Consider the following 11479-nt stretch of genomic DNA (forward strand, 5'->3'; position numbering starts at 1 on the left):
GGAAAGAGTATGGCAAGGTTGTGTTTCAATAACTAGTTTTAGAGCTTAAGCCTCAATATCTTGCCACAGAATTTTCTTGCTTGCACCATTTTTCTAAAGCTGCAAAAGGTTTGTGATGAGGGCAGGCCTACCTTTGTCTCAATTACTCAGAAAATGCATCCAACAAGCTCATTATATTGGTTACTCATGAGAAAAGTCAAAGAATAGCTCAGGCAGCCTTGAAGGCATTTATTTCAACATCTGTCATTTAGCACAAAAGTGTCTGTGTCATCGTTTTCTGCTGGGAATACACTGCATTGTTCAAGTGATTTCAATAAACTTGTCACATGCCATCTTCCTTCTAGAACAACTGCATGAATAGGCAGTATAACCTAATGTAATTTAACACAGAAGTCTTATGATTAGTCTGGTATTTGTGCATGTATTTTCAAAATCTGCTCTGGAAATGTTTAGAACATTATAAAAAATGAAAATGTTCAGCCAAAGTAATAACAAATGGTAACTGTTAAAAACTGACAAGCTAAGTGATCATATTATAAAAGTTTTTCTTACTCTGTTAGCAATAATTTGGTATCAGCACAGTTTTTGTAGGGAGACATGGGTGGGTCTTGACTTCCTGCTCCACCAGTGGACATATAACCATGACAAATTATCTATTGCTGCTCTTCAGAGTTGCCTGCTACTACAGCATTTATGGAATGTTCAACTATTTGTAGAGTCTTACTCCAAATTGTGCAGGATAATGATGTGTTTATCTGTTTTCTTTTCAGACAAGAAGCCCTTCTTGCTGCCATTAGTGAAAAAGATGCCAATATTGCTCTGCTAGAACTTTCATCCTCTAAGAAGAAGACCCAAGATGAAGTGGCTGCACTGAAACGAGAGAAGGACCGTCTTGTGCAACAGCTCAAGCAGCAGGTAAGTAGAGGAGGGCTAGGGAAGAAACCGGCTAATAAACTGTTGTGAGATTATTATCTTGGTTTATGGAACTAAGATTGTGTATTTGTGTCATATAGTGGGACAGAAAGTGCATAAATAACAGTTTTAAACCAGCTACCAGTCACAAAGCCTGTGAAACATGGTGGGGAAGGAACAAGTCTCAATGTTGAGGGAAGTTGCTTTATGTCACTGCCTGAGTAGTAAATGTGTGATAGAATGTATAGGAAACTGTGAATGAAAAGGACATTGGTTATTATTTTCTACAGGCACAAATAACTACAGATTCAGGGAAATGTAGTGATGATTCCTTTAGTGGACTGTATTTGCCTTGCTGGGGAAGAAGCCTACATGGAAGAAAAGGCTGCATGCTTCAGAGCTCAAATAGGAATATATTATACCACACAGTCCCTACTGTGGTTTCTAATCTGCAACAGGAGCACCATATGGGAATGCCAGCTACTAGAGTGGAATTTGGGAGGGCTCATGCTTGTGAGGAGATTGGTCCTTTCCTGTTTCTGGCCTCTCATTTCTCCTACCTTGCCAGTAAAACACAGAAGAAGCAAAAGGCATCCCTGGCAATAGATTTAGGATCTGAAAAAATTGTGTAGATTTTTCACTTCAGCACTTCTGTTGGGTTTTTCCTTTACCACATTCCCTGTAACAGTACATGTGCTGCTGCTAATCCAGTATCAAATTCTTGTGTGCCACTGATTCCATTTTCAAAAAATTCTATTTGACACATTTCATCTGTCAACCAGATGATTTCTGTTGCTATCAAGCACAGCAAGACAAAACCAGGTCTGCTTTCTGATAAAGGATTTCTCTGTTTCTTCCTTAGGAAACACAGTTAGGTTACTGGCCATGTATTTTTAAGATAACCATTATTTAAATTTTAATTTAAGAACAGTAATTTTTATTGTTATACCAACTTCAAAATGAGCAAGAAGTATAATTTACATTCTTAATTTCCCAAATAAACTAAAATTACAAAGGGGATCAATTTGACATTGCTCTTGCCATGAAATGAGATCAATTCTGAGCTGAATTTGGAGCAACAGTCCTTTTTCAAAAAATTCATTGGAATATCCAAATGCCTTTGAAGTTTTTGGTTCCAAAACTGCCCTCAGCTGTACTCATCATTCTTTAAGATTGTCGTCTTTTAAAAAAATGGAAGAAAGCAGAAAGTAATCTCCTCAACACATCTATGCTATGAGTAGTATAAATAGAAATACAAAATCACAGATAATGGGGCTTCAAGGTATTCTCCAGTGCATTCCCTGAGGCAGAATAGATGCTTATATGTGAACAATCTGAACTTTATTTAAGCCATACCTGAGAGATACTTATTTCATCTAACATATCTTTGACACATCCTTTCTAAAATCTATCCTACATCTTAAGAAAGTATCATCTTACATCCTTCTTGTGTGTACCCTTCAATACTATTGAAAGAAAAGCTACTTACAAAGTTACGTATAGGATAGTGATATTCATAGCTCTGCAAGTGGCAGAGGATCTGAGATCACATTTATTTTTTCAATACCGGTAGTTTTAGTATGTACTTCTTCTGCATTGAGTTCATCAATTCAAATCATACCAACTTTGACAGCTCCAGAAATAGCAGATGGGTCAGAAGAGAAAGCTATGAGATTTTACAGGATCTTCATTACTGATATAGTCAAAGGCAATATCATCTTTCCACATGCTTTGCAAATAATCTGTGTACTTGGCCCTTGTGACCCTCTTCACTTCTTACAGGTCACCAGCTTCATGTTTTCCAACAAAACTAATATGCTGCTCCATCAGTTTAAGCTTTCTCTGCATGAGCCCTTTTCTACATCTTGAGATCAAAGGTGCATCTGTGTTAGCATTTCCACTATATAGCATTTCAGGAACTTCCTAAAAATTTAGCTGTAATTCCTAAATTTACAGTAGAAATTGTGAATGAAAAATCTTACAGGCTTGCAGATGTTTGGAACACAGCTGTTTGACAAAGGCAAGTGTTGCCAGTTAATCAAGATCTTCTGGAAGACTTTGAAATACAGTTCTGGAGCCTAAAATGTTTATTCAACCCTTCAGATTCAGAACTGAGATCCTGACCTCATTAATTCCTTCCATCTGCCTTTAACATTGTTTCAGAGCTGTTGAGATCTCTGATAAGTAGTTGGTATTTCAGTCCATCCCATTTTTAGGAAGCGCCTAGACATGGTGGGAAAGCAGCTCTTCCAATTGGCTGTCAGGCAAAACTGACTAAGAGGTTCCTGTTTCTGTGTACATAGGATGCAAATAGAAATGCTGAGCAGTTTTGGAAGGGGGTGGCTTGTGTGAAGAGTTATGCATGCTGTGGTAGGTACCATAGGCCTGATTTCTGAATCTTACTGCAAACTGGGAAGAGCCTCTGACAAAATGTTTTTTAAAAGCAGTCTTCTGACTATGCTGCAGTAGTGTGAAGGGATCCAAGTGTGTATGAGAGGATTCAGATTATGCCTTTTCGTTGCATGTGCTGGTTATCACTGAGTGGCTACAATAGCTACCACTGTTAGCAGACTGACTTGCTGTTAATTGACCTTTCTTAGAGTGTAGAGAAATACAACTCTCTCCTGAAACAAAACCTCATTGTAGTGAGGAGCCTCAGTTTACTGATAAAAAAGCCCAACTTTTTCAGCCCTGCAAATTCAGATGTTTTTTATATATTTAAAAATATTGGTGAAGACACATAGATTCATCAAGGAAAGATTCTGGAGGACTCTGTGGTTATTCCATGCTTTAACTTTCCTTTCTCACTTCCCAACACTGTCACGTTCCTGGTTGCTCACACGGGAAGGATATTACTGCAAAAGAGAGAGGAGTAGTCCTGCCAAAGACATTTTGGTTCTTTAACTTCTCTAAGTACGTGTATTAAAGTTTGGATGAAGAGAGGCATTTCAGAAAGAGGATATGCCATCAATGTTGTTTTAATTTAGAGTTTCTAGGCTCTGAATTGCAGGAATGTGCCTCAATATAGAGACCATTTCCTAATGAGGCACTCAGCATTGACCAGGCTTTCCAGTAAATGGAGCTGCCTGTTTCATATTGGTTGTCAGTTTGTATGAGGGATTTCCTCTATCATCGGAAAGGCAGGCCAATTGCAGGGTGAGGGTCACCAGCTAATGTGGTCCCAATTTACTTCCTCCCCGAGTACTTTGTCTCCATGAGTAGTTCGTGGAGAAGCAGTGGTTGGGAGGCTGCTTCACCGGAGGGGGCCGAGGCTGATGCAAGAGAACAGAGCTGAGGGTTGTCTAACAAAGTCCAGATGTAGCGTGGCGAGCGCCAGCCAGCGCGCTCGGATCGCGCGCCACACAGAAGCCCCCGCGACGTGTGTCACGCTGGAATCGACAGGGACCCAAGGAGCTTTGGCCTGCTTGGTGGCAGCACGTCCACTGCTTATTGGTTAGAAAGTAGCCTGTTTGCCACTTACTCCTTTCCTCGTCAAGCTAGTTGTGGCAATCAGGGTGTATTTGTTGTAACAGGGCAAAGCCTGGAGTTGCAAAGGGAAGGCGTATCTGAATGGGCTGAGGTTTTCCTGTCCGTGGGCTTCGAGTCTTAAGTGCTTGGGGTTTTCTACTAAGAGCTGTTTGGAGCAAAGACTGTCATTTTGTGTGTTTGTACAGTGTCTAGCACAGTGGGGGCCCGACTTGACCAACATCTCTAGGCACTGCTATGCCATAAATGTTAAGTAATAGTGATGAAAGTTTTAGGAGGCTCTGAACTGTATCAATGTCTGTTTTCTGAGAGCTTGGAGTATTATTCAATTGAATTGTTTGTAAATCACTCTATTCACTTGTATTATTAGATATTGTTTCATAACTATTCCCAATTCTTTTTTTTTTAATATACTGTAGCAGAAGTTACCACGGACTAGCTTGATTCATTGTTACTGATGACAGGATCTCAAAATTTTCATTTTAAATGGTCTGACTCCAGGTTAGGTTAATGCTGGATATGTTTTTATTATGCTACCTTTTCTTACATAAACATAATTTTCAGATCAGTTCCTCAGTCTTTTAAAAACCTGTGGAATTTTGGTCTTATACTTCAGCATGCTTGCAGAACCACCCAGCTAAGCTTTATCCACATACTTCATAAAGGTATATTTTCTTCTGCCACACAGATTGTTAATTAAAAATACTGAAGAATAGTACTGGGGTCAACTCAGAACTCCATGTAACTCACTTGATTTATTTATCCATTTTATTTCTCAACACTTGATAATGACTATGTAGTAAAATTTCCCAAATAGTTTTTTACCCATATTTTTGTATTTTAATGATAGAAAATTTGCCTCACTTCAAAGCAGAGGCAATTATACCAGTAACCTCTTCTTAAAGAGTAGTAGTGAAGGAGATCCTCAGTCTTGCGAAGTCTTTTCTGTGGCTCATCTGTCTTTATCATTGTAATGTCATTATGCATTTGTAATCTCCCTTACTTAAGTGTAAGCTCATTACTACTTTTCTATCTGTTTGGGGGATAGAAAAAAAACCACAACTATTTCTTGGCACATTTAGCAGCCCTGTTGGTTTGTGATGGCATCTCCTCTGTGTTTTTCTCTAAATCAGACAGTCTCAGTTCTTCCAGTTTTTGTATGTCTTATTTTCTAGATATCTGATCATTCCCATTGTTTTTTCTTTATTTGATTTGTCTTTTTCTTTCTCCAAGTGTGCAATCCAGAACTGGACAAAGCTCAAAATGAGGTCTTTCCTTAGCTGAACTTGTTCAGGAGCATGTCATGTGAGACACTGTCAGAAACCTTAATGGACTCTTCCAAAACCTCACCAGTTCCCACAGGTTCCCAAAAATAACCATTAATGGCTTTCATTATAAAAGATAAACTCTTTCCTAGTGTAATCAGAGCTAGAAAATTTGAAGACATCTGAATTTTTTGAGAACGATCTCATTTGTTCTTTTCCTTTTCTGACCTAAAATTGTATTCTCTGAGTATTGAAATATAATTTCATTAGTCAGTTTTTAGTGAAGACTAACACAGAAAAGGCATGAACAGTTTGAGCTTCTTGGCTTTATTTTTCTATAGCTTTCACTTTTGACTGAGTAAGTGGTCAAACATTGTTTTCAGCTTCCTCTTCATTCATAACTCTAATACCTACTTTTTCTCCCTTAGAGCTTCCATTTCATATGGTCCCTTGCCTTTCCTGTTCTTTCCATGTACACTCTTGCTGTTCACTTAACTTAGTGAAAAGAGCTCCTCTCTGTTTTAGTGAAGGGAGATGAGAAACTTCATGCTATTGAAAGTACAGGTTATGTGTTCAGCTTGCTTGCCACTCAGAGGAATCTTTAATACCTGTTGTTACCTTCTGCTTTTACCTCCTCATCATCATTGTTCCTTCCTCTCTGGGCCAGCAGAATTGAGGAGCTGCTGTTTACCATTCTCATAAATAGTCAGGAATTATTTGGCAATGACTAACAGTATTAACAGTTAGCATTTATGCAATATTTAATATAGATTTCATCTAGCCATACAAGCCCCAAAACTGTTTTCTCTTTGCTACTTTGTGCTTCTTGCCTGCGAAGATTTTGGCCGACTTTCCTTACAAGGCCAGGGTATTACAAAGATTTGTTTCCCAAGTAAATGTGGTTTATGGGATCATGAGGAAAAGGAAAGAATTTCAGATTCCAGAATATCTTTTCCCCCTGAAAATGCTAATTTTCCACTGTTATTTGTTTCCCTGGAAACCCCCCACACTGACACCTGACACTATTCCTCTGTGAACTTTTCCAAAGTGAAGTTCCTCGGGTTGGAGTCATTTCTGTCATTTCTCTTTGTAACAGGAGAATGTAAAACAGGTCAAAGGAGACTGACAGGCAAGCATTTTCCTCTTACTGCCATGGAGCTGTATCAGCCTGACCACACTTCTGGCAGTTGTTATTACCACCCTGCCTGATGAAATAATACAGATTCTCCAAGGCATGCAGTTAGTCTTTGCTTTGCCTTAGCTGCCCTGATTTGAAACCATGTCTGATGAGAGCGATTACCTTATTAGCAAAGAAATTTATTCTTCAGGTGACATGGATACAGTCACTGCAGGTAATTGCTAAATGTAGTGCTGTTTCTGAGACAGAGTTACCATTGTTCTCCAATAGCATCTGAGAGGTCCCAGAGGTGCAATGGTGCCCAGTGAAGTTTAATGAGCAGAGGTACCTCTCAAACTGTTGTCAGAAGGGGACTTAGGAAGTCTAGGATTATGTAATTAAGTTGTCTGACTGTGGTGGTGGTGGCTTCTTTGTAGCTGAGAAAACAAAGTGGAAGTTAATGTTTGAAATGAGTGATGAGATTCATGGCTCTTGGATTTGTCTTTTTTATTGACCTGTTCACCACGGTACCCACATACTTGCACTAGCAAGAGTGGAAATAGATCATCAAGAATCACAGGATGGTTTGGGTTGGAAGGGACCTTCAAGATCATCTAGTTCCAACCCTGCCTGCATGGGCAGGGACACCTTCCACTAGACCAGGGTGCCTTGAACATTTCCAGGGAGGGGGCAAAAGTTTGTGATGAAATGCAAAAGATGTGAAAGTGGGGAAGGAAAACCCGCGTGTGATTAGAAAGTTAAGAACAGACATGAGTTTGAAGAGGATTTGCCTGTTAGCTGTTCCTACATGTATTGGACAGAATAGAAGGTACTCTGTGAATTCTGGCATTCTCCGAATGCCAGATTAGCCTATTTGAAAAAGCAACAGACAGATTAATATATGTTGTTAGGAAATTTCAAGCAATAGTGAAGCATTTTGAGAACTGTTGTCACTTACAGTGGACTTGGTACCTAAACAGTACAGTCACAGCCTCCTTTACACACTGTGTCGTATGTAGAGTCAGTGTAAAGTCATCCTTCTTCAGGTTATTGTGCCACCACTATCTGTAGGGTCAGATCCAGCTTTACAAAATTTTAATCTACTGGCTTTAATATACAAAGATGCCAAAATACGTAATTTTTGTGGTATATTCTTAGCTATGTTGACATCTGAGCAGGAAGAAATGGAGGGAGACACTCTGTACACTTCTTATTCAGGAAGTTATTGGACTAGAAACAGAAAGAATTCTGGCTGAAGTGAATATATATCCACTAATTGGCTCTCATCAAGCATTGCCAGCTGTCAAATTTAACCATTGTGGATTTTGTCGAAGGCCTGTAATCCACTCAGATTATCAATCACAGCAACGCTTGCTTTGCCAGGCTTTGCTCCTCAATAATTGTTTCTGTAAAGGGGGGGGGTCTGCCAGGAGCAGACCCCAGCACCCTGACAGCAGCTGAGCAGGCACAGAAAGCGAGGCTTTGTCATGCCTTTGGACGTTGCTTCATGAAGCTCAGTGCAAGAAGCCCTCACGGATGAAGAGAAAGTACCTTCTCTTTGCCATGTTCTCCAGACTTTTTTCCCACCATTTTTAATCATCAGTTACCACAGTTACAGCACTTGATGCAGTGTCAGCAGTCTCTTCTGGGGCAGCATTTCATCTTCCCCCAGTGTTGCTTATACTGTCATTCCCTTCACCCTCCTCCTTTTACCTTTACCCTCTGCTTCTTGTATTACTAAATGAGAATGTATGTTCAAGTGAATCCCTGCTGTCACTGGCCTCCTGGTGCCGGAGAAGGGAGCTGCCTATTAGTCCTGCTATAAACGCCCATGTCTTCTTTCTTTTTGTGCCTTCACTCATGTCTCAGCCAGTAGTTTTTAGGGCATTTTGATGGCAGCTCTGTAGGTTTGCTTGAAGGGGAAGGTTCTTTGCCTTACTGAGAGACTTGAGATTTAAGGTTTGTAATAGTACTTTGGAACCCAGATGACAGCACAGTACTTGCTACCCTTTCTCTCTAGACTTTCATAACATTTTAAAAACTACGCTGCAGACTAATATTTCCCAAGTTTAATCTCAGTTTTCAAAAACCTGTTTCACTCTATTAGAAATATTTCTCCCTTTATTGATTATATTTGGATTCTCATATTACAGTTTTACAGCTTTTTAATTCACTAAAAATATGCACAAAGAAATGTAAATTGATTGGGTAGTTGCTGACAACATCTACTGCCATATTTATTGTCTCTCTCATTCATTGAAGGATTATGAACTCCTATACTAAGTTATTTAAGCAACATTGTCCCTGACTAGAAAACCAGGATTGCTGAACAAATCTAGGTAAGCAGTTGAGAGACCCTGCTTCCCATTTCTGTAAACGACAGCAAACCTCTTGGTGTTTGATATCAGTTAAAATTGTTAAGCCTACAGTGGGAGGACCAGGTTTGTTAGTGGTATCAAAGAACATGGGGAGAGCTTGGGTTTCTTCAGAAGACTGCACTAGGAAATTTAATGTTGAGCCCTAATGTCTAATTCCTTAGTCTGTGAGTAGTACTTTTGGACCTTAGTGCAATGTAAATAGAGTCACTGTCATTTCACATCACAGTTGTACTGTATGGTGGTATTCTGTAGTTATCGTAGCACAAACCACTGATCTGAAATGCATTGTTTTTCAGTTAAACAAAAGAATATATAAGAACAGCCCTTTTTAATACGTATTAAAAATAATAGTCCAATAGACTGTTTATGTATTTATTTTTATGGACTTCTCTACTCAGTTTCTGTCAGTCATTGTGTTAGCTGATGAGTTCATGAGATAGATGCAAAGGATCAAAAGAGAGCAGTTTAGAGGAGCTCAAGATTTCCAATACTTGTTCGTTACAGGAGTAAAATTATGGGTGCGTCTTATTTTGCTTAGCTTCTACAGTTTGTGGGGTAGTAGGGAAGGATCTATACACAACTACTCCCTGTTTATTGTCCAGCAGCAGGATGTGCCTCAGGGGTAAAATATTTGAGACTTTCCAACAATCAGTTCTTGTGGCTGGATTGGTTTGGCATTACTCTCTTGGTATTTGAATTGATGATGTTTGAAGGCTGGCTGGAAAATACAGGGAGTTGATGATTACATTTCGATTTTGTCATTTAGACACATTGTTTAGGGAACTCTGAAGTTGTGGCGACAGAGAGGATTCCACCTAAACGTGAATAATCTTGATGAGATAAACCCATTAATATATTTTTTTGTGAAGAACAGGAATTTCACACCAAAAGTTCAGATACAGGAAGACTTTAATGTACTTGTTTGAATTCAGTAAAAGTACTGTGATTTTCAAAGCTGATCATGTAACCATCCTTACTGTTATATTGTTGATTGGATGCAGTTTTTTCTATACTAAATTATTCCTGCTCATTTGGGCTGTTTTGCCCAGCACTGGCAATCACTGGAAGATACACGTCCCTTTATCTCATCTCTATTCAAAAAAACCTAACTTGGTACACATGCTTATCTGTTCCTACACTTATTGGCATTATCCCACTGGGAACATGGAAAACACAAAGCAGTTTCACACTAAAACTATAAAGCAAGAATTTATTTGTGGTTACTTCTCTTTGGATAAAAACTCTAATGAACCTGTGACTTCAAACACGGTCTTATGCAAAAAGCAATTTGCATATGGATAGAAAGGCAGTAGCAGACAGCTGAGAAGCATTTTACCAGCTACCGTATTGGTTTTAATTTGTGTAAGTTCTGTAACTGGTGAGGTGATAGATGATGCAAGGTGTGTTCCAAAAATGTGTAATGAGAAGGTGAAATCAGAGATATGAGGTGACTGATTTGTTTCATAAACTAAATATATAGAAAGTTTCAAGTAGATTACAGATTAACAGTTGTATGACTTAATAAGTCAGTAATGTGTTCTTTACTTGGAGGAGGAATGGTGGAAAGAATTGTGCACCTAGAAAAATGTAATGAAAATTAATGATATGTAATATCTTGCATATTTGGGACTTCACTGTGTTATCAGGGGACTAACACAATCAGTGTTTTTTTTGCTTGAGTAGGGAAAAATACATAGTCTGCAACAGACAATTTTAATCCCCTCCATCTTAAAAAATTAAAATGAAAAATTAAGTCTTAACTGTACAGAATGAATATCAGCTTCAGTAAATAGTGAGCTGGTGATGAGCCGTGGACTCAGGTATTTTTGAGCTTATGTACTGAAACACTCTGAGTCTACAGGGTTTTTTTCTCATCCACTGTATTAAGCTGCTTAGAATTCTGAAAATAATTTCCCTTTTTGAATTAATCTGATAGAACCTAGCCCAGTGCACCATATCTCAGGCTAATTAATAGATCCTGCGGGGGCAAACAGACATTTCTTATTGCGAGTAGAAATCTGAGATACATGCTGTCAATTAGGACTAGTTTCTTGATACTAACCGTTCACTATTTTACATACTAAGTTGTAAAAATTGATAGGATAGTATATCAGCTTTAGCAAAAGGAGTCATCGATTTATTAAATTAGGTGTCAGTTACTCATGATAGCTTCTGCAAATGGACAGGTGCAGATGGCTGCAGACCTCTCAGTTCTGTTAAATTCTTGGTATTATGTTCTAAAGAATCTAAGTCTTAAAAAAATCACTATCCAGGTTTGGTGCTGAATAAATTGTGCATTTTACTCCTTTTTAGTACTTGCT

The 11479-nt window shown here is 38.7% G+C and overlaps 1 protein-coding gene across 2 annotated transcripts in view; it reads left to right on the forward strand.

The window, feature by feature from the left end:
• Nucleotides 1-11479, forward strand: part of ERC1 (ELKS/RAB6-interacting/CAST family member 1) — a 269913-nt gene that overhangs the window by 219185 nt on the left and 39249 nt on the right. For both annotated transcript variants that reach the window (XM_009995202.1, XM_009995203.1), the window contains one exon: nt 771-915. In XM_009995202.1, the coding sequence (XP_009993504.1) occupies nt 771-915 (145 nt within the window). The remainder of the gene's footprint in view (nt 1-770; nt 916-11479) is intronic.

This window comes from Chaetura pelagica, unplaced genomic scaffold (assembly GCF_000747805.2).
Source record: "Chaetura pelagica isolate M959 unplaced genomic scaffold, ChaPel_1.0 scaffold343, whole genome shotgun sequence".
Lineage (NCBI taxonomy): Eukaryota > Metazoa > Chordata > Aves > Apodiformes > Apodidae > Chaetura > Chaetura pelagica.